At 48.7% G+C, this 22,188-nt stretch overlaps 2 protein-coding genes across 4 annotated transcripts; both read left to right on the plus strand.

Annotated features, from left to right (window-relative positions):
- The first annotated feature begins 863 nt into the window (after positions 1-863).
- LOC100730247 (E3 ubiquitin-protein ligase TRIM58) lies at positions 864-10,838 on the plus strand. Of its 3 annotated transcripts, none has more exons than XM_063245235.1 (6): positions 864-1,546; positions 4,068-4,163; positions 6,456-6,683; positions 6,844-6,866; positions 6,974-7,074; positions 9,975-10,838. In XM_063245235.1, the coding sequence occupies exons 1-6, from the start codon at positions 1,130-1,132 to the stop codon at positions 10,556-10,558; spliced, it is 1,449 nt and encodes a 482-aa protein (XP_063101305.1). In that variant the 5' UTR covers positions 864-1,129; the 3' UTR covers positions 10,559-10,838. The 3 variants fall into 3 exon arrangements, with proteins under 3 accessions (XP_063101305.1, XP_003479591.1, XP_063101306.1); XM_003479543.2 differs by having other exon boundaries at positions 870-1,546; positions 6,453-6,683; XM_063245236.1 differs by having other exon boundaries at positions 871-1,204; positions 6,453-6,683.
- A 7,373-nt stretch (positions 10,839-18,211) lies between these two features.
- Positions 18,212-21,904, plus strand: LOC100714728 (olfactory receptor 2W3-like). Its single transcript, XM_063245238.1, has 2 exons — positions 18,212-18,345; positions 18,728-21,904. The coding sequence occupies exon 2, from the start codon at positions 18,739-18,741 to the stop codon at positions 19,681-19,683; it is 945 nt and encodes a 314-aa protein (XP_063101308.1). The 5' UTR covers positions 18,212-18,345; positions 18,728-18,738; the 3' UTR covers positions 19,684-21,904.
- Positions 21,905-22,188: the final 284 nt, after the last annotated feature.

Below are 22,188 nucleotides of genomic sequence, written 5' to 3' on the forward strand. Positions count from 1 at the left end.
GACTCCAGAGCCGCTTCAGAATGTGGGGAGGACAGTGGCCCAGTGTGCTCCAGTGACTGGAGGACTCGGAGGGATCCACAGAGCTGTGTCTTTCAGTCACTCTGCATTTTGGTCTCCTCTTGTATGCTTTCCTCTTCTTCCTGCCCTCTGCACCCAAAGCTGCATCTGAGACCCACAACTCATACTTCCTCCACTGGGAGTAGACTGACCTGCAGTGCCCCCTCCTGCTCACCTCTTCTACACACTGACGGCAGGGGCCTCTGATTTTGTTCTTCCAGGTGGCTTTCAGGATGCTTGTGCTGCTCCTAGTCACCCAGCAGAGGTGACCCCTCTCTGGCCCCCTCTCAGCCTCCTCTGCCCCAACAGTGCGGTGTTTCGCGCTGTGCTCCTGGGTCCCTCTAGGGAACTGCTCAGCTCCCTCAGGACCCGCAGAGGGACTGCAGGGACACTGCCAGGGCGTTCCCCACTGCCTCCTGCTCCTGTGAAACATGCCATGTGCATGAATCCAGCAGCTTTGTCTGAGTCCAAGGGTACCCCCACGACACACTTCAGGAAGCTGCCCAGGGGTGTTTACTGAACTGTGGGCGCTAATATTTTCCAGATGAGAATTTAACCGGAAACCTGGAGTGGAGGTGTAGAGCTGTCATTCCAGCACTCTGGGAGGCTGAAGCAAGAGGATTGCAAGACAGAGCTCAGCCCGGGTAACTTGACAATTTAGGAAAATCCTTCTCAGGAAACAGTGCCTGGAATGTAGCTCAGTGCAAATATCGGGACTTCCACCCCAGTACTGCAAAGAAGAAATGAATAGCCAACCTTAGAGAACTGTTCATGTTAAGATGACTCAGCTGTTACAGGGCACTAAAGCACTCAACACTGATCTCAAAAAGCAGAAGTGAGAGGCTGGCGCCCTGGTGTCCTGGGCGAGGACCAGTTCCTTCTGTGGGCAGAGCTGCACCCTCAGCCTGCACTTGGAGATAAGCAGAGCCTGCTTTACAGCAGCGCTGGTTCCTGCAGATGCGCAGTAGCACTGTCACCGAGGTCGCTCCTGTCACCCCGTTCATCTGGCCACCCCGCTCACCTGGTCACCCCAGACATCTGGTCACCCCAGTGACCAAGCCCTCTGGTTCACATGGCATCAGGTGCGGGCGTGCGGCTGCAGGAGGACGCGCGCTGCGCTGTGTGCCTGGACCTGCTACGCGCGCCGGTAAGCGTGGACTGCGGACACAGCTTCTGCGCTGCCTGCGTGCGCACGCTGCTGGATTCCCAGCCACAGGGCCCTGAACCCCGGTGCCCTCAGTGCCGCACTGCCTTCAGGCCTGAGGGCGTCAGGCCCAACCGGCAGCTGGCGGCGCTGGTGGACAGCGTGCAGCGCCTATTGCTGGCCAAAGACACCGAGCGAGATGCAGGGCTGTGCGTGAGGCATGGCCAGGAGCTCTCACTCTTCTGCAGCCTGGACAGACACGCTCTGTGCGGGGCCTGTGCCGCAGGGGAGGAGCACCGGGGACACAGCATGGTTGCGCTGCAGGAGGCTGTGGAGGAGCACAGGGTGAGGAGCAGGGGACACCGGGTGGGACTGGACAGCAGGGGACAGCAGGAGACACAGGACAGAGCAGAGCAGGTGACAGGACAGCGGGTTTAGGGCCCTGCGTGGACAGGGCAGGGGAGGAGAGACCTACCAGGAAGCAGCTGGGAGGCCCATGGGTGAGGGAGCACAGGGGAGGGCACAGGTGGAGTCCTGCAGGCCAGGGTCCAGGGGAGAGGACAGAAGAAGCGGACTCTGTAGGGGACCAGCAGGAGAGGAGCCCCCCGGGTGGCAGGGGAGAGGGGCTGCCAGTGCAGGGCCTCATCCTCCTTGGGGACCTCGGGGTGCCACCAAGTGAGGGAAACTGGGGCCTGGAGAGGAGCAGGAGATGGGCTGCACCCCTGATAGGGAGGAGGAGAGGGGGAAAGAGAGACCTGAAGGGAAGAGGAGGGAGAGAGCAGAGACAGCTGGTGCAGAGTGAGCCAGGCTGGGTCTGCTCCAAGGAGACATGGACTTGCATACCCTTCTTGGAGAGGTGCTTGGTGTTGGAGAATTTGGCCCTGAAGGGCACCTGTGACACTGGAATTCTGCCTTCCTACTAGAGCACCTCAAATGGCCCCGAACACATTCTAAACCCACTGGGACAGGGAGACCGCAGAAGAGACAGAAGCCTTCTTTACAGACATTTTTAACCCAAGAACCACTGTAATAAACAGCACACACCAGCTCTGTTAGAAATTCCATTACTTTATGCTTTCTGTTTGGTTTTAACTAAGGATTGGGGTATTTTACATCAACTTCCCCAGTGGAGCTTCCCAGGAATGCCTCTCAGTTTTTCTTAGTGATTTCTGTTGTCTTCTGCAAAATTCAGGCAGAATGTTCTGGGTAGATCTCCGAAGTGTGCTCCTGCCTGTGGGAGGAGACAGGGGAGACCCTGGGAGTCAGGAGGGGCAGACTGAGGTTTTCCGGTGCACAATTGCAGGGCAGGACTTTATGTCCAAAAGGACTGACGTCTTGAAGAAAGGAGATTTCTGGGTAAAGTATGTTTTCTGGAGGTTTGGGCACTGAAAAGAACTAAGGTAGTTTTTACTGCAAATTTACAATTTTAGCCTTGAGAGTCAAATATCTTCAAGACATTAAAAAACCTTGTCTAAAGGGACGCAGTCATCAATGTTCTCTGTCATTCGAGGACGTACACTGTTTGAAGGGTCACACAATTTCTAGGAATATGATTTGCCTTATCAGCACTAGGGGAAGCTTTGCCTTGATGTGAATTTCCAAGAAACAGGAGATCTCTGTGTTCAGGGAGGCTTCTTGTTTACCTCCTCTGATGCAGGGGGGACACCCTTAGGGGCAGGGAGTGTGGAACCCCTAGAGTGCTGTGGGAAACTGGGAGAGGCTGATGAGGCAAGGGATGCTGATTTCCTCCAAGTTCTGCTGTGATAGTCACGGCCAGAGTAGATTCCACAGCTGCTCTCTGTATTTCACGGGCTCCTTAGCAACAGGACTAAGTATCACCTGAGTCCTCACCGGCCTGTCCAGAGGCCTGCGCCCTGGGATACAGTCCTGCTGCTCTGGTGGAAAGCAGACTTGGTGTCCGTAAAATTAGCTGGATCCCATTGTCCTGGAAGACAGTGCACGGGTTCTCACTTCCTCGTTTTCACTGACAATCTCTGATCTGAGGGAGCTTTTGTCCATTTAAAGTGTCACAGTTCCCCATTCTTTGCAGTAACCAAACAAATGTCACAGATTCTCAGATGTCACTGTGAATAACAGAATTGTTTTGTCACCCTTTTAAAAGCAGATTGCCTATGTGTAGGGCTGATTGCATAGCTCTGCTGATAGAACTTTTATTTTTTTCTAGTAAAGATGATCTTCTCTGTATCGTTATGGGTGCTTGGCATAAATAATCTATACAATTATCTCTAGCAAGGGTTCCATCGTGGAAGGAAGATTTAACTTCTGGTGTGTTATCATTTTGTTAGATTTTTCAGAATGGAATATATTTTTTGTTGAAAATGCTCACCATATTTCTTCTGGCTAGTAATACGACTAATGCTATTAATAATAAACTGTTTTCTTATCCTAAGTAATAATCATCATGCAGTCCAGCACCACAAGACAGCATTTCATCTAATGATATCCTTTAGCTCACTAGGTTTTATATATTCATTATAAAACTTTTTACAACTTGACACTAAGTTTTATAAAGTGTGTTTAACTTGAGATTATAACTGTAATTTTGTCATATGTGCTCCCTCCCATTCATATACTCTACTGTTAATAATACGTAGTTTTGTGTTTTCCTATGGTAACACTTGGTGGATCACAGTGCTACTGCTATACATGGTGCAGTGAGTGTACCTCTAGACAAGTCTGTGGGTCTGTTGTCGAAATGCATTTGTGTTTAGTTTACTTGCTAATGAGGAGAGTTTCTCAGGCTGTCCAGGAGCATTCTGGGGTCTCTGTCATCTTGGTCAGGTGGTCTGGGTGCCAGATCTTGAAGGAGGTATTGGTGACGGCCTCTCTGTGTCCTCCTGAGCAGGTGAAGCTGCAGCTGGCCCTGGAGGGAGTGAGGAAGGAGGTGGAAGAGGTGTCTGCACAGGAGGTGACCATTGGGAAGAAGATCGTGGTGTGGAAGGTGAGCAGGCCCTGGGCTCCGAAGCTCACTGGAGCTGGATCCAGTCTTCCTGCTGGCTTCTGTCTTGTCCTGAATCACGGCCCATTCTAATCCCAATCCCCTCTGATGCTGCTCCGATTCCTACTTCCTACCTTCATGAACATGGCTCACGGCTCACTGCAGATCACAGCTTTACTCTCTAGTCTTACAGTGAGATTCACTGGTGTGTGCCTGCCCACCGGTGCGTGCTGCAGTTAACAAACCTGTTAGAAGGAGGAACAGATGGTATACCTTGCACTGATCCCTTATCTTCTGCACATTACCAGCCCTTTTATTCCCTTACCTGTTTCATTCACATACACACATGCACACACACAGACACACACACACAGACACCTTCACACACAGGCACATATGTCCTCAGCTTTAGGGATTTTGCCCTGTTTTCAAGGGCATTTTTCTCCTTCTGTAGCAAACTATCTGCCTTTGGTCTACTGAGAAATTTCAGCTGTAAGATTCAGGTAGAAAGCAATCAAATAACCAGAAGCTAAGTCTGAAGGAGGCCTGAGTGGCTTTCAGATTTTTTTTTTTTGACTCTGCAGAGAACATTAATTAACATTAGGGTTAAGGTTAGGGGTATCGTTGGGGGTAGGTTATATTAGGGTTAAGATTGCTTTTAGGATTAGGGTTATACTGATGTTAGGATTAGGGTTCAGGGTTAGGTTAGCCTTAGTGCTTTTCCTTGCTGGAAGTTCTGCTGATTATCAAGCTGTAAGGAGGTGCCCTGTGCACCTGGCATTTCTGGTAAGGAGTAGGAAACTGTGCAATGCCCCCAGTATGCTGGGCAGTGGCCACATCTCACTAGGCTGTGATGCATACAGGGACTCTTTGGGTGCATTGTGCACACAGTGTGTTTCAGGGTTTCTCATATAGCAGGATATTTATAGAATATTTCTCTTTTTCTTTTCTTTAAGAAACCAATGCTTGTTACTTTTATGTTTTCTTATTCCTTCTTTTTGCCCTAAAAATGTAATTTATGCAGCCTGAAATTTTCATAGAGAACAAAGTTGCTAAATTTCTGTCTTCTGGTGTGTTACCTTTCCCAAGTGCTGTGTCTAGTTAAATTCAAACAGTAATTTACAGTTTGTGTTTTTTTTTTCAGGCTAACAAATCCAAGTGTGGTTTCAAAGCCTGTCCTGAGCACATATTTATGAAATTGGGTTCCTGGTGTTGAACATCTCTTTTCCTACATTTAAAAAAATACTCTGCTGCTCATTCTAATATAGAGGAGATTCTAAGTTTTTCAAGGCCTGGTAAATGCACGTATGTTTACTGCAGACACAACATCTCAGTGATCCTTGTGCAGTAAGCATGGTTTTCATAAACATGAACTCTGCATTCCACAGAAGTTCCTGCAGATATAACTGCAGTCCAAAGGAGATGGAAGATTAGAGTAACCTTTCTCCATGTACCACCCTTCCTGACCCTTTAGGGGTTTGACTGTGTTGGAGACCTAATGTACACTTCACAGTAGCACAATGACTGATGTGCTACTTCTAAGGCAATGCGCACTGAAGTGAACACATTAGAAGTGGTGGAGGAACTCTGGAGTGTTTTCCACATTTTAGATCACAGCTCTGTGGCCTCCTGATGCCTGAGTTGTGAGCCTCTTAGGATACACTCTTACATAAAAAGAGACAATGGAATATGGGTTTTGGGGAATCCAGAGAGCTCAAAAGTCTCTGAGAGCTAAGATCATGAATTTTCTGGATCACTGAATATATTGGGTTTCTAAACAAAGGAAGGAATGCTTAGGTAAGGTGCAAACTGAGCAGGACCTTGGGAAGTTTAGACCAAAGACTTCTCCAAGCAGTAAATTTTGCCAGCTGAGAGATCTGTCCTATCTCTAACACTGACATTTACAACAGGAGCCAAATGGCTGCAGCTGCAGTGTAATTTTTTTTAAATTGGAGGAAGAGCTAGGTGTCTTAAGATGTGATCTCATCTTGCATTCTGAGGTGTCACAGTGTCAAAGGCCAATACAGACCCCTACTGTCACCAACGAAGTGGAGAGTTACACTTACTGCACACTAGCCATGGCTCTTTGAACAAGTCATCTTGGGCTGGGAGAGACTCATGAGTAAATGTGGAAAGCCAGTTGATTAATGTTAAATCTAGCTCAGAGCCACTTTGTCATGGTCTCAATCCCAAGGATATCACCTTTGTAGAGGGTTGGTAGGCACCTTCCAGAGCCCAGGGTTGTGACGGCACCTTCTTCAGCTCCTGTCCTACTGTCCTCTGTATTGCCAGGAGATAGTGGATGTGCAGAGACAACGATTCCGGCTGGAGTTTGACAAGTACCGTAGTTTTCTGGCTCTGGAGGAGCAGCTGCAGCTGCGACAGCTGGAGGAGGAGGAGCAGGCGACGCTGCAGAGGCTACGGGACAACAGGGTCCAGCTGGCCCAGCACAGCAAGGCCCTGAAGGAGGTAGCTGAGGAACTGGAGCAGCAGAGCCAGTGCCCAGCCCTGCGTCTGCTGGAGGTGAGGTGGGGGGAGGTGACAGATGCTCAGCACTTTGGAACAGATTCCTTGTCCCCTCCAGGTTTATCATACTGGTTCACAATTTCCAGTAGCTTCTAAAGAGGTTTCCATTTCCTGTCACCATCTTCAGGCCTGATAACCACTTTTCCTTGCCTTGCAGGATGTGAGTGAGGTCTTGAGCCGGTACGTTTCCTTCCCCCGTGACCCATCTAGGATCAGGCAGAGACCATGGTGGGGAGCAAGGTCAGTTGGAAGCTACCTAACGCCTGTGGGTGCTGTGTCCTTTGCAGAAGGAAGGCTGTCTCACGGCTGGAACTTGAGCCCATCCCACTGGAGCTGAGAACTGTGTGCTGCATCCCTGGGATGAGGGACATGATGAGGAGGTTCCAAGGTAGGTGGCTGGTGTCTGTCTGTGGTCACAAGTCACTCAGCTTTAGTTACAAACAAAACTGGATGCCTTCATGGAAGATTCCCTATCTCCTGTAGTCAGTACAACACACAAGGTGCAGGTAGTCAGCTCCCAGGGATCCTCACCTGGTTTTAACTCACTTCCTTTTGTCATGGTCAACTCAGTGACAATACTGGATCTGAGTGACTGGGAGGATGAGGTCCCTCATAACTGCCCTACTTCAGGGCCCAGGGCCAGCAGGAGAGGGTGTGTGCTGTTAAGCCAGCTATGTCTAGTTTCCCGTGCCTTCTTTGAGGTCACATACTTTGCTAGAGCAGTTTAAAGAACGTTTCATTTTAGTCTCTTGTTATGGAGGACATTATGCTGCTGTATTTAGACCAGTAGCTGCCCAGAGCTCCTGTACTCATCATCCTGCAGTCCTTGTTTTTTTTTAGAGAAGCTTCCTGTGCAGGCAGATTGGATGACCTATCTCCTGACTGTCTGGAATCCGCACTGGCTGTTCTTGTAGCTACAGACTTCACCTTGAGATAACATCACATCCAGTAGAGTCCTAACCTTATTTCAAGGCTTACCTTGAAATATTTTGCTGTATTATCACTGCAGTGCTCTTGTATGTTGGTAGTCTTTGGAACAGATGATGTTGCTCAGTGTGGAGCATGCTGATTCAATAGTGCTATTGAATCTGCTTCCACCTTAGAGAGCAACCTTACACAGAGCTGAGTGAATGCTGGCAGTGGGCTGGATGTTTTACTTTTTAAGGAGAAATTCTAAGCCATTCTCTATCAGCTTAATGACTGAATTTTCTGGCCCTCCATAGTCCCGGTGGAAGAGGTTATAGGACTAGAAATTCTAAACCTCTAACTACTTCTTGGGTTCCCTGGCTACCAGCCCCATCCTGAGGCCTTCTGAGGTCTGCACACTGGTCACCTCACACTGTTACCTCTCTGGAGGTGCAAAGATTTTCCTGCATGTGTGAGTCTCCTGTGCTTTAGGGGTTTGACTGTGTTGGAGACCTAATGTACACCTCACAGTAGCACAATGACTGATGTGCTACTTCTAAGGCAATGTGCACTGAAGTGAACACACTAGAAGTGGTGGAGGAACTCAGGAGTGTTTTCCACATTTTAGATCACAGGAACTAACATCATAACCCAACATGGTGGCCCACATATTATAGCCCTAGCACTGAGGGAGCTGAGGTAGGAGGATGGAAAAATTGAGTCTTACCTGGGCAACTTAGCAGGGACCACCCTCCAAATAGAATAAAAATGGTTTTGTGATGTAGCAAAGTGGGAGAGCACTCTTGGGTTAAATCCCCAGTGTTCACACACACACACACACACACACACACACACACACACACATCAACAATAACAACAAGCACACAAGAACAACAACAACAACAACAAAAAGCCTGGCATCCTGAGGTTCCTGCTCACATTGGTGGGTGAGGCTGCAGGTGAGGCAGGGATATAAATGTAGAGGGGGATGGCCTTGGACACAGGAACGAGGATGTTACTGCAGTGCTGAATGCTGATTATACGTGCATCAGGCAGGCACATGTGTTCACAGACATGTAGTTCAGAATGCTTTAGCCTGAGGTTTGCCTTGAAATCATCTGGCAAAGGAGTGGAGCTTAATGAAAACAAAGGTGGATGAAGTGGATGACATTGGACATCAAGGTCAGCTGAGAGAGCGGTAAGGCCTGGAGCAGAGACTTCAGGTTCCTGGTGATGGTGGGGCAGAGGAGACCGAAGAGGAGCAGGGAGACCAAGGGAGAGGTGAGAGATGGTGAATGCAGAGAAGGACCTGCCTGTTAAGGCTTCAAGTGCAGAAAAGCAGGAAAATTCTGACAAGTGGCCATTGTCCACATGGAGGTCACTGGGGACTTGGGCACTGGCCTGAAGTCCTGTCCCATGAGGGACAGCTGAGCCTAGGAGAGGAGGAGGAGGAGGAGGAGGAGGAGGAGGAGGAGGAGGAGGAGGAGGAGGAGAAGGAGCAAGGCAGTGCTTGGGATCCCAGTTCCCTGGAGGTTGTGAAGTGAGGAGTGCAAGTGTGAGCCAGCCCTGACAACTTAGCGACTTAGTGACAGTGTCTCACAAACCTTTTTACAAAGAGGAGTCAGGCCGGGATGCAGCTTAGGGCAAAGGTCCTGGGTTCAGTTCAGTCACACACACACACACACGCACACGCACACGCACACGCACACACACACACGTAAGGGTACATAGAGTAGCAGTAGTAATGATAGCGTATTTGTTGTGACATTAGAAATTAAAGTTCATTCATTGCTTTATTGCTTTTGGACATGAAGGGGGAAGTGTCTCCTGGTATTCTCAGCACGCTTGTTCCTCTAAGCTCCTGTTTGTTAGGAAGGAATCTGGGGTGCATCAGTCTTCCTGGAACCTTATTGGGCAATAGGAAGGTGTTTTGTTTTTTCTTTTGGTAAAGTAACAAATTATCACAGGTTCACAGCTTCAGATCACACCCACTCCCAGGCTCTTTGGTCCACAGTACGGGCATCCAGGGTTGGTCAGCCCTGTCTTCTGAGTGGAGTTCTCTGAGGTCGGACTATTCTCTGGCCCAGTTTAGATATAAATGTAGAGGATGGAGCAGCTCCGAGGCTGTGGATGGGCACAGGTCCAATACCTGAGCCCGGATCTGGGCCACTATGAGCTCAGGGCCTGGACCTTCTCCTGCATGACCTGGTTGGTGACACTAGCCTGAGCCAGCCATCCCTGGTGTGGCTTGTGTTCCATGTCAGCACAGCAGCTTGCGGGGCCTATGGTCTCTTCCAGAGATGACTGGTGAGGACACAGGTCCCTGCGTGGCTCCCTTGGGGCCTCCCAGCTGCTTACCATTCTCCCCATTCCCTCTTGCAGTGGACCTGAAGCTGGACCCCAGCACAGCACATCCCAGCCTGCTGCTGACAGCTGACCTGCGCTCGGTGTGGGAAGGGGAGCTCTGGAGGTCTGTCCCAGGGAACCCTGAGCGGTTTGACACCTGGCCCTGTGTTCTGGGCCTGCAGAGTTTCTCCTCAGGCCGGCACTACTGGGAAGTGATGGTGGGTGAGGGCGCTGAGTGGGGCCTGGGCCTGTGCAGAGACTCGCTGCCCAGGAAGGGTGAGGCCACCCCGTCCCCTGAGAATGGCGTGTGGGCACTGTGGCTGCTGCAGGGTGCTGAGTACATGGTGCTGGGCTCACCGTCTGTGCCACCACTGCAGCCGTGCAGGCCAGGCTGTGTGGGGCTCTTCCTGGACTATGAGGCTGGGGAGGTCTCCTTCTATGATGTCACCCACGGGTCACACATCTACACCTTCCGCCAGCTCTTCTCTGGAGTCCTGCGGCCCTACTTCTTCATCTGTGATACGAACCCACTGGTTTTGCCCCCTGGGCCAGAGGCAGAGTTGGAAAGTGGGGCATCCTGGGCCCTTCTGGATCCTGATGGTCCTGAGACGCCTACCTGAGAACTGGTTGAGGCCTGTGAGGTCCTGTGGGGGGGGGGCAGGCTGTGGGCTCCTCGAGAGACCAGGCTGCACCTGTGTGGGTCTGGGAAGTGTCCTCATGGGACAGAGAAGGCATGGAGGAAGCGGGCAGGAGGAGGAGTTTAGAAACAGCACTGTCCACAAACCCTACTTCTGGATGGCTCCACATGCATTCCTGATGAGTTGTCTTTCAAATTAAGGCCCCTGCAAATGAGATAACACCCTGAAACCTGCATATTAACATGCAGTTCTGTTCGCCGTCCTTCCATTCACAGTATTGTATGCAATAACAGTCAGGAGTGGCCGCTCCTTAGGCTGCTCAGCACAGTCTCCTTAGCAGGCACTGTAGTGACCAGTTGGTCCTTCCCAGTCTTTTTCTGTCCTGGTCAGAGGATCAGGTGGGAAAATCTAGGAAGGTGAAAGCTGAGCACTGTGTTCAGGCAAAAGAAGACAAAGAAACACGAGAGAACACTGAAGAGGAAAGTGCTGCAAAAAGAAGAGCTGGGAAGAGTGCCCCTGGGTCAGTTAGAGCTGGAGAGGGCCAGCGGGGAGGCCCACATGCAAGAGCTGAGTGACCACTGCCCTTGCTGTCCTTTCTGACCTCAGATCAAATCCCCGCTCCACCTCTGCTGCAGATGCTGTTGGGTGCCTGGGAGCAGCTTCCCAGCCGTGCCCGGGTTAACTCCTCTCTGTGTTGGAACGGTCACGCAGTCGCCAGCCACAGAGCCAGCCACAGAGCCATGCCCTCACCCCGGCCTCCATCTGAGTCTGTTCCAGACCAGATTCCTAACTGTGGGTCTCAGTGTCCTCTCCCCTCCCCTCCCATTCACATGCTCCCCTCTCTCTGTCTCTCTCTGTCCCTCCCTGACCCCTTAGCTCTTCCTTTCAGCAGCTCCCTCAGCCTCCCAGCAGGGCTCTTCCCAGCTCTGCCCTGCAGACCCCAGCACTGTCCTCCACCCTTATGTCCTGCAGGAGGCACTTTCCCCAGGAACCAGGCACCACCTTTCATGCGCTGTGTTGTTCTCATATTCATTCACTTTTTAACTTATTTATTGGTATCCTTGTCCTGGTGTGGCAGCCTGTAAGCACCCTGACGAGAAGGATATTTGTCTGTTGACCAGTGTGCTTGGCAGCATATGCCAAGGCCCTCATAGTCTTGCACATGCTTATCTCTGAATGCACATTTGTTGAATGAATAAATGATGGGCACTCTGAAAAGCAAAATTAAATGTAGACATAAAGCATTTGTGAAGTGTGACACATCATGATGACACTGTTGTTAGTGGTCACTGGACAATTGCTCTGTGGTCGACTTTAATGCCATGTGCTAAGTGATTAAAGTGGCTGTCAGGTAGAGAGATGATTGAAATAGAAGCCAGCTGTGAAGAGGTGCCCCGTTCTAGTGCTGTAAGGACAGTGTGTGCCCGGGGCAGTGCCAGCCTCCTGCTGCTGTGGCTTCCTGTGGTACCAGTGTGACACTGTGGAATCACACATGGCTTTCTGCTCTCAGGCTGACCCTTGAGAGGTCACACTGGCTACTTCTCTAGCTTCTTATTTTTATTAAAAGTGGCTTACAGTTCCTGTGTCTGTCTGCATCTCAACTGTGGGGAAGCAGCTTTCTGCAGAGAAGTCTCAGTCATCTCCTCCCCACCTACTCCTCCCCTCTGTGTACCCTGTTATTACATCTTGGGGTTTTCCAGGCAGTCCTTTATGAATTTTATCCACAATGACCTTCCCTTAAACACTATGTATGCCAACAACAATCTAATTTCCTTCTTCTCTATCAAGAATAATGAGAAAGACCCACAGGCCCTGGGTTTAACCTTCCGCACTGCAAAAGGAAGAGGGAAGGGAAGAGAAATCAGCCCTCACCCTCCAGTGCTTGTTTTCCTAACCCTCAGCTCTGGAGCTGTGTCCCCAGGGAGGTGCTCTGTGCAGGTTTCTGTCTGTGCATCTGGGAAGCTGCAGGAGTGAGTGGTCACTAGTCTCGGGGCCACTGTGCTCTCCTTGGTTCCCTTCCTGGGCTGAATGACAGGTTCCTCAGGGAATTAATGAAGGACTTCCTGCCCTGTGGGAACCCTGGGTGGAAGCCTGCAGGTGGAGCTGGCTGGAGGAGGGAGTGAGATGTGCTCATTAGCAGGGGAGGAGGCGACTCAGGCAGAGCTAGGACTGGGGCTTCTGGGTCCCAAAGGGCAGAGACACAGGAACAGAGGGACTCATTAAACCCAACTGTGCTCCTGGCTCAGGCCTCCATACAGGATTTCTCTTTGCTTTGGGGCCTCTCAGGACCTGCTCCTCTGTTGTGCAGGAGAGTTTGAGTGTGCACAGTCCAGGCTCCCTGTGTGTCACCACCAGCCAGGACCCCTGTATCTGTCTATCAGCCCCAGGCCCCACAGAATCCTCCTACTGTGTCCTTGAGTATAGTGACACAAGCCCAGGAGTCTGGCTTTTCTCTGACATTGACTTGCTGATGACAGGCAGGGATCTGGTTTCTGAGTGTCTCTTCCCTTTGCTGTGATTATTTGGAATATTCAGCCTTCAGAGGTTGCTTTCCCCTAGCAGGAGCATTAAAAACACAGGTACATTTTTAAATCTTAATGAGTTTGGACCTCAGATATTTGCTCTGTGTCTTCCCAGTTAGTTTTTGAGACTAAACTATGGACCCCTGTGGATGACAACTTTCTCTCAAATTCAGAGCTAAAAGCAGGCTGCCCTGACAGCTGGTCCATCAGCTTCTGTTAGTATACCCCTCAGTGACATCAGATCCTCTCCAAACCCACACTTATTAGCACAGAGTTGTAAAGACACTCAGCCCATTTCAAGAGCTCTAAGGAGAAGTGTGTACTGCCTTGTTCTAGGGTAGCCTGGGCTGATGACCCCTCTGCTGAGCTTTCCTGGATGGGGAAGGCAGTGCTTGGCCCATGGTGTTAGTGTGTTTGCAACAGCAGTGAGCTTCGGATCCTGAGTTTGCTTCCACTAAGCACTTTCTATATCCAGGGACAAATCCTCCTGGTCCTGTTTCCATGGTGACCAGTGGGATGCAGGAGGCTGAGGGGCATAGCTAGTCCCTGCCTCTGTGCCCCCGATCATGCCCTGGGGTCCACAGAGTCCCTGGAGCTCCCTGAGCACCCTAGATGTGGCCTCCCTCCTCACAGGATGGGCCTCATCTGCTGCTCATAAACTCTGCAGCTGGTCACAGAGTTAATGCTGGGAACCTCGGAGGCACCGACCCCTGCACAGCTGCCTCCCCCAGGCTTCCCTGCCCATATACCAGAAGAGTCACTCCCTGCTGACCCCAGACCTGCTCTGTCTACGTGTCTCACAGTCTGATGCTCAGTGGTCACTGCCACCATGCCGGTGGATGTGGTGAGTCCGGTTCTGGGTTTTGAGGTCACCTAAGAGATCTGCACAGCTCGCTTATCTTAGTAAGTAACTAAGCAGCCTGGATATGGGGATAGCTGGGCTAGAGTGCTATGTGGTCTGCGTGAGACCTGGGTTTAATCCAGGACATCAATACAAAACAGAGCCTGGTGTTTGTCAGGCGGAAGTAAGAAAACAAAACCTGAGAAGTAAATTTCATTTTTCTGCAAGGAAAAAAATCAAAAGCACATCATTGGCCTCTCATGAGGGAAATATGAACTGTCCTATGCTGGGGTGATCCAGGCTCACACAGGTCCAGAAGGTGTACCCCACTGCCTGTCCTGCTTTATTTGTGGTACCCATCCCTTTTCCTGAGTTTCAGATTCTTTGATCTTGACAGTGTGACATAATTTGAAATCAAATTTAAATTTAAGAATGAATAGTTTTTATTTTCATTTAAAGAACTTTAAAAGTTGAAGATAAATGGAAAGTGTTAATCTCATGAACAGCCTCGCCCTCTAGCAAGGGCTATACATCCCTGGTGGCTGAGAACCAGGGATGCTTGCTCTCCATTGTTTGCCCTTCTGTTCCACAGGGACAGGTGCTGTTACCCTGGTGCATTGTCTGGACCCACAGTCCCCAGCACACAAGTGGATCTGGGCCCTTACATATACACAGCCCCTTCCTTCTTGAGCACATCCCACTGTCTCCAGGTCCCTGCAGCACTGTCTCTGCAAAGCGTTCTCTCTTCAGGCTTCTCTTGACCTCTCATGTGTTGCCCCTCTGTGGGGTGCCCAGGTCTCCAGTGCTAACCTGGTTCTCCCCTGCCCCACTGTGAATCCCGAGAGGAAGTCATCCCCCAGGCAGGAAGCTGGACAGGATCCCAGGAGGTGCCTAGCTTACAGGAGCTCCTCTAATCCTTCCTATGTGAAGCCTGAAGGGACAGGGTGGCCAGACTCTCCAGCAGCAGGAGAGGAATTTGGGGCCCTGAAGACTTCCCTGGCAGACAGAAGGACTCCCCTTGTGCGAGGTCAGATGCTTGGTGAGGTCAGGAAAGGCACAGAGGCTGCAGGAAGTGTGCACTAGCAGAATCAATGAGAGCCTTGAGTCCTGGAGCTCTGCTCACAAAGGGAGCAAAGGTCTAGTCCTCCCAAGACCAATTCAGAGGGGAGAACGTGTCCTCCCCACATCCTGCAGGAAGTGAGGGTGTCGGTCCCTCATGAGAGCCCTTGTCCTCCTGGGCAGAGAGCTCTCGTGGGCACTGCACAGGTGCTGGAGTGGCAGGGGCAAGGGCAGTCCCTGGCTTTTAGAAACAGCATTTGTTCCCATTTAAAACAATGCCTTAGCTCAGTAGAATCAAATTTGAGCCAGTATGTTTGTAGCAATGCAAAAGTTTCAGTAAGAAAGCCCTCCAGTCCGCTCCCCACCATGCAGAGCCATGTTTTCCATTCCTGAAAGATTGGGGAAAATTGTCTTTCTTAAGAGAAACAAGGACACGGCCGCTTGCTGCTGAGCTCACTGGATGTGGAGCAGAGAGTCAGGGTCCCTCTCAATGGTTGCAGCCTCCCTGAGGAAGTCCTGCTCACCTTGCAGCTGAGGGGCCATAGCTGGGAGAAAAGCTGAGTTCCCAGCTCTCCCAAACCCACACACAGCCCTGCCCTGTACTTGCACAGCACTGCAGCTCGCAGCGCCCCCTCTGGTCTCTTTCAGGGATTCTGAGGTTCAGCTTCTCCAATGTGTACCCGGAACTGTCCTCATGCTCAGGTGTCCTTGTGGTGGTGGGAAATGCATTTTGGTCTGTGTGTGTGTGTGTGTGTGTGTGTGTGTGTGTGTGGTCCCAAGTTTCTTCCTACTTTTTTCCTATTTCAGCTAATTTTGAGAGAAAAATATTGCTGAGCAGGTGGGGCAAATGATCTTTGTAAAGGAGAATGGCAAAGCTAAAGTCGTGCGTTAACAAGTTACAACATGATTTTAGGACACAACCCCAATGTCAGCTAGCAGGTTTATGCTCACTGATACATGTTTTAGATTGCAAGCTAATTTATTACTGTATTGTAAAGGACCACAGGATACTGGGAGCCTTCCTTCACCTCCATCCCGCTGCCCAGGAGCACGTGCTCGTCGATTTCTTCTTCCACTGAAGCAAGTGTCTCTGTGTGTATGAGCAAGTAGACATGGAGAGGGGCAGCCCCGCTGGGCATGTCAGTGTGTCTGTTTTTTCTGCTTGTTGGAAATTATTGTTTTTGTATTAAACTCTGAGACCATAGATCTGTGCTTACTTGAATTTAGGAGTCTTTTTGTCAAGTTCATGATGACATCTCTGCCTGTTACCTCAGGTCCATGACTAAACTCAGGAATTGTTTCCTAGCTCATCTCCTTCATTCAGAGCTCCCAAGAGGGTTCTTGAGGGTGGGGGGTCTCTCAGTGAGGGTGGAATCCTGAGTGCAGGTGTCTAAATGCACAACCAGGGAGGGACAAAGCAAGTCAGTTTCTATTGTTTGGAATCTATAGTTTGTTAAAGTAACCTATGCCCTGTCCAGTTACATGTGTATTTTAAAGCAGGGATCTTTTCAAAAGATTTTTTTTTATCGGTACCAGGGATCAATCTCACAATCACCTGCTTGTAAGGCAGATTCTTATGCCGCTGAGCTAAATCATCAGCCCCAAAACAGATTTCTGTAAAGACAACATTCCAGGTTCAACTTGCATCACAGGGTCAGGGGGAATGAGCTCCTTCTACAGACTCTGAACTCTGGACTTCACAGTGTTTTCCAGGGTCTACAGAGACCTATCTAGAGAGCAGACCTCTCTGTTTCCATGTGATATCCTCAGTCACTAGTGAGACACTCTCTCATGTGCATAAATCAGTTGTCCATAAATGATTTGTTTTCCTGTGAAATGCTTCTTTAAATCAGTGCTCATTTTTGTTTTGCCTCAGGTGTTTCTGGACAATTTTTTGAAAAAAAAATCTTACAAGGAAGTCTCTTGACTTTCAAAATTATAGACTTTGTCAGCATTCTTTCTTGGTGTGCAGATTTTTTTATAATGTGAACAAATTTTCTGTCCTGTTTTACTTTACAGTATTTGAAAAATGAAATTTGACTTGGAAAACCTTTATTCTATGCTGAGCAGGGCAAAAGAAAAAATCCTATCACATCTACTTATAGTAGACTTTTAAAAATGTTTAAGTATAGATTTTATGATTTAGTTTTACCTAAGTGATAGAGAGTAATTAATACATACTCTCTGCCTTCTCCTCAAGTATCTTGTCAGTCACAGTGTTTTAGTTATGACATTCAAAGCATATTAGGCAGATACTCATGCAGTTTTCCTCCAAAGGCTATTTTGTTGCCTAAATTTTTCCCTGCTTAGTCTTATGAACTTGTTTTCACGCTCCCCGTTTTTATGGTACATGAGCTTTATTTCACATACAAGGAAACCTACATTTAGAAACTTTTATATATTTTATATTTATGTTATATTTCTTTTTCTGAATTGTGAAAAGTTTTCTGTGAAATGGGTAAGATAGATTTAACTATTGCCACTGAAGTTGATAAAGCATTAAAACATAAGTGAGCATCCAAAGTCTCAAACACCGTGCCCTGTGGTGAACGGACTCTAACAGAGGGGCCTGTAGATGCTGGGCCTGTTTTATGTTGACTCAGCTTCTCTGTGTCTGTCTGTGATGTGATGAATCCCAGCAAATGTGCTTTACTCTGAAGACTGCATGTTAGGAACTGAAGCTCAGTACGATTTCCTCCACTGTGTCAGGTGCTGGACTCAAGCAGTATAATCTATTATAAAATTTTAAAATTTCTTTTTTCAAGTGTCAGTTTCTCCATGAAATTGTCTGTTGTCTAATTATAAAAGATATTTTTTTTGAGGTACAAGGAAATGAAACCAAGGCCTCCGCTTAAAAGAGCTACAAGCCCAGCTCTTTTAAGTTATTTGACTTGTTTGTTGGTTTGAATTTTGAGCCAGGTCATTTCTGAATTCCCCATGTGACCTTGAATTTGCTGTCATGCCTCAGGCTCCCAGCATGCTGAGGTGACAGCCCACACCTGAGTGCTGGTTTGAAAGGAACATTTAGGTGTGTCCTTTAGTGATAATATTTTATTCCTCATCACTGTCTTCTCATGTAATTTAATATCACCCCGGGAATAAGGGTCGCAAGTGAGCAGACACATGTGTTGGAGAATTAGCTGTATCTGCTGTTTGACTGTCTTGACCCCGTCTTGTGTCTCTGGGATTCCTACAGGAGCCCAGGATGTGGCAGGGTACTGAGCATCTTTCTCTCTGACTTCTGTGGAGTTGGAGCCACCACCAGCAAGGCACAGGGAGAAGAGCCTGACCGTGCTTAAGAATGAATGCTGTCCCTTTCCACAGGTGACAGTTTGCTGAACATTCAGGTTTGTTGGTTTCCTTTTATAAGCTGGGGGTTATCACAGTGCCAACTCCACACCACTGATGTTGGGATTATGTGAGTGAGTAAATGTTAGACACTGAAAAGAGGACTGGTATGATGGTGCTCACCTGAAAGCGAGCACACGGAGGCTGAGAGAGGAGGACCTGAAGATTAATCCAAGCCTGACCAATGTAGTGACTGAGCAAAATGTGGCAGAATTAAAAACAAATGCCTGGGGTAGCTTAGTGTGAAGGCCTTGGGATTAATCCCAACCACCCCTCACAGAAAAACATCTCCCACAGAAAAGTTCATAAAAGAACTCCTGGCAAATAGTAATTGCTTCTGTCACATCTCACTGTCACCAGTACTACTACTGTCTTCCTCAGGTGCACTGGAGATGGTTGGAAGCAATGTTAGCTCCCAAGAGACCTTTATCCTGCTGGGCTTCTCTGCCCACCCCCACCTGGAGAGCATGCTCTTTGTGGTCATCCTGCTGGCCTATCTCCTGACTCTGCTGGGCAACACCACTATCATCCTGGTATCCCGGCTGGATCCCCACCTCCACACCCCTATGTACTACTTCCTCACCCACCTGTCCTTGCTGGACCTCAGCTTCACCACCAGCTCCATCCCTCAGCTGCTGTATAACCTGCATGGCCCAGACAAGACCATCAGCTTTGCAGGCTGTGCCCTCCAGCTCTTCCTGTTCCTGGCTCTGGGAGGCGTGGAGTGCCTGCTTTTGGCTGTCATGGCCTATGACCGCCTTGTGGCCATCTGCAAGCCCCTGCATTACATGGTGATCATGGGCCCTAGACTCTGCCTGGGCCTGGTGTCAGTGGCCTGGGTTTGTGGGGTGGCCAACTCCCTGGCCATGTCTCCAGTGACCCTGCTTCTGCCACGCTGTGGGCATCGCCGTGTGGATCACTACCTGTGTGAGATGCCAGCCCTGATCCGCATGGCCTGCATCAACACAGTGCCCATCGAAGGTGCCGTGTTTGTCCTGGCAGTGGGCATTGTGCTGTCACCCTTGCTGTTCATCTTGGTCTCCTATGGCTACATCATGAGGGCCTTGATGCGGATGCGCTCAGCATCAGGAAGGCAAAAGGCCTTCAACACATGTGGCTCCCACCTCACGGTGGTGTTGCTCTTCTACGGAAACATCATCTACATGTACATGAGGCCTGGGAACAGCTCCTCACAGGACCAGGGCAAGTTCCTCACCCTCTTCTATAACAGTGTCACCCCGCTCCTGAACCCCCTCATCTATACCCTTAGGAACAAAGAGGTGAAGGGGGCCCTGAGAAGGCTGCTGCTGGGCACCAGGCAGGTAGGAAAGGAGTAAGGGGAGATGGGACAGCCCTGCAACCCCTAGTGTCCCCACCACCAGCACCATGGACAGCACTCGAACCGTTGAGGGATTCCTGGCCCTAGCCAGCAACTCTCACCTCATTGGCCTGCTCTGGATCTCCTTAGATCATGTGACCTAATGTCATATGGGGGCTTTTTTAAATGTATGTGACATGGAGTTTGAATCCAGGACCTTGCCAATACAAGAGTACATTCATTTGAGTGAACTCTATGATGCTCTTCATCTAGAAACTCCTTGAAATGATCCATCTGTAAAGCTGGTCTACAAAACAGAACAGGAGAAATATTTGCTAAGATATGTTTCCACCAACTTGTACTAGAGTGTCAAGGGACAACTGTTCTTAACCTGAGCTTTGTAGTTGTTTCTTTTTAATTGACTAACAGTATTCTGGGGTCCAGGTTCAAATGACACAGGATCCACAGAACCCTTGCCATGGACCAAGTATCTGCTGTTGGATGCTATCAAACATTGTGTCCTGTACAGGTTGTTTCGCCTCTCTTTCCCAAATTCCCTCCCAAAGCCTTTTGACAGATCCCATAGCTTTTCCAAGTCTAATGTAGGATTCTGGATGAACTGCAAAGTAAGGCTATGAAGACAACATGCAGGTCATTTACATCTGGGAACCTCGTGAGTGTCCAGGTGTGTTTGGTTTTGTTTGTGAGAAAATCCTGGGGTTTACTGAACTCCTGGCAGGTGCTCATTGTTCATCTCATCGAATGTTCTTAGTGTTTGCCTGAGGTCAGTTTAAGCACTAGGATTCCTGTTTTACTAAGCCAGCACTTCACATAGGGAGGTTAAGCCATTTTCTTATGGGGAACAGAATGAGAGATTTACCTCAGGTTACAATACCTCCAGTTCCTACAGCTACTGTTTCCAAAGAGCTTTCAGAGAGCAAACTTTCTCCTAGAAGTTCGCAGGCAATGTCACTGCTCCTTTGTCCTAAAGAGAGCTTCCAGTTCCATTTGGGGCTCCCCCTATGTTCTGTGTCCAAAGTCACCTGAGCTCTTCTACAAATGCAGACTCTGACCCAATGGATCATAAGCTGTTGTGAGGCTCTGAATTTCTGAAAGCCCCTATGAAAGGCCCTCACTCCTACAAAAGTCATTAACTGTATCTGTCTTTACAGGAGCCCCAAGGGCAGATACATTTGAGGAAAAACATAAGGAGAATTAGAGATCAGGGAAATGGGAAGGAAGGTCCTGAGTCTTTTGCTCTCCCATGCATTTTCAATCCCCGCAGAGCAGCCTTTTCAGCATGGGTCATCTTAGCACCCTCTCTAATTTCAGTTCTCTACATCATATGTCAGGAATCACCCACACTAAGAAAAGATCAAGTGGAAACAAACCACAGCCCATTTAAGAGGAAGAATCCAGAGCTTCAAAATCAAGGGAGCTGAGGTGAATTATCAGAGGAGCAGCCATCTGTGAGGGCAAATGGGGGTTTATAGGCATGCAGAATACAAGTATTGTAGGTTCATCCAGGCTTCCACTCAGATTTAAGAAGAAGACCACAGGGGCCACAGTCTGCAGTGGCGAGACTGGTGTGGGAAGCTCTGAGATCCTCAGGTGTAGGAGATGATAGAAATGTGGAAAATGTGCTAAGGAAATCTGCAGCCTGGAGCCAGCCTGAGAAAGACAACATGAGTGCTGTAAATGACAATGCTCAAGGGGCAGGAGAATGCGCAAGCCACTTGGAATTTGCTTTTCACCACAGCTTGCCCAGGTGCTAGACATGGAGCTGCAGGACATATTGTTTGGTTTGTCAGGTTTCAGGATTGCTTTGGTCTGATGCCTTTCTATGATTTCCTTTTGCAATGAAATAGTAACCCTGTGCCTTTGTATGTTGGAAGTAGGTAAGCTCCATAGTTAAGTAGGCAAGGCTTTGATTTTTACAGGGGCTCACAATTAAAATGTGTGTTGAGTCTCAGAGGAGAGTTGGACTTGGACTCTTTGTCATGCTTGAATTTTTAAGATTTTGGAACCTGTGATATATAGGCTAAATGCATTTTCATACCGAGATGGACATGTATCTTTTGAGGGCATGGGATCTTCATTTCCTCTGCCATTTATAATTATCTGAAAAGAACTTAATGTGTGTATGGAAAAACAAAGTAATCTTTTTGGTAGAAACTAATAAATATAAATCGTTCAGAGAAAAACTTACCAAAATTTCAGACTAAACTGCTATAAAAGCACATGTATTAGTTTGGAAATAGTTTCTATCCTTTGTGGAATGTCTCTGCACTATTTTCCTTGTGTGGAAGATCATATCTTGTCCACTTCTCTTTTGCCCCCTACATATTGGAGTTCTTACTCCCAGAATTGTTCCCCTAAAAATATTGTGAATTAGGTCTTTCATTTTCTTCTATTAGTTTTTGTTTGTACTTTAATTTCTTTTAAGTTCAGTTTTGAAAGAGGTTAAATATCTAAAATGTACACAGTGTAATCAAAACATATAATGAATAATATATAAATTTAT

Source organism: Cavia porcellus, unplaced genomic scaffold (genome assembly GCF_034190915.1).
Source record: "Cavia porcellus strain 051 isolate PalLab524CR breed Dunkin Hartley unplaced genomic scaffold, mCavPor4.1 scaffold_2, whole genome shotgun sequence".
Taxonomy (NCBI): Eukaryota; Metazoa; Chordata; class Mammalia; order Rodentia; family Caviidae; genus Cavia; species Cavia porcellus.

Bases quoted from the DNA above. Each gene is read 5' to 3' on its own strand.
- LOC100730247 (XM_003479543.2), top strand. From the start codon at position 1,130: ATGGCATCAGGTGCGGGCGTGCGGCTGCAGGAGGACGCGCGCTGCGCT. The intron at 6,867-6,973 runs GTACGTTTCCTT...TGTCCTTTGCAG, and splicing joins GTGAGTGAGGTCTTGAGCCG to AAGGAAGGCTGTCTCACGGC. The intron at 7,075-9,974 runs GTAGGTGGCTGG...TCCCTCTTGCAG, and splicing joins CATGATGAGGAGGTTCCAAG to TGGACCTGAAGCTGGACCCC.
- LOC100714728 (XM_063245238.1), top strand. From the start codon at position 18,739: ATGGTTGGAAGCAATGTTAGCTCCCAAGAGACCTTTATCCTGCTGGGC.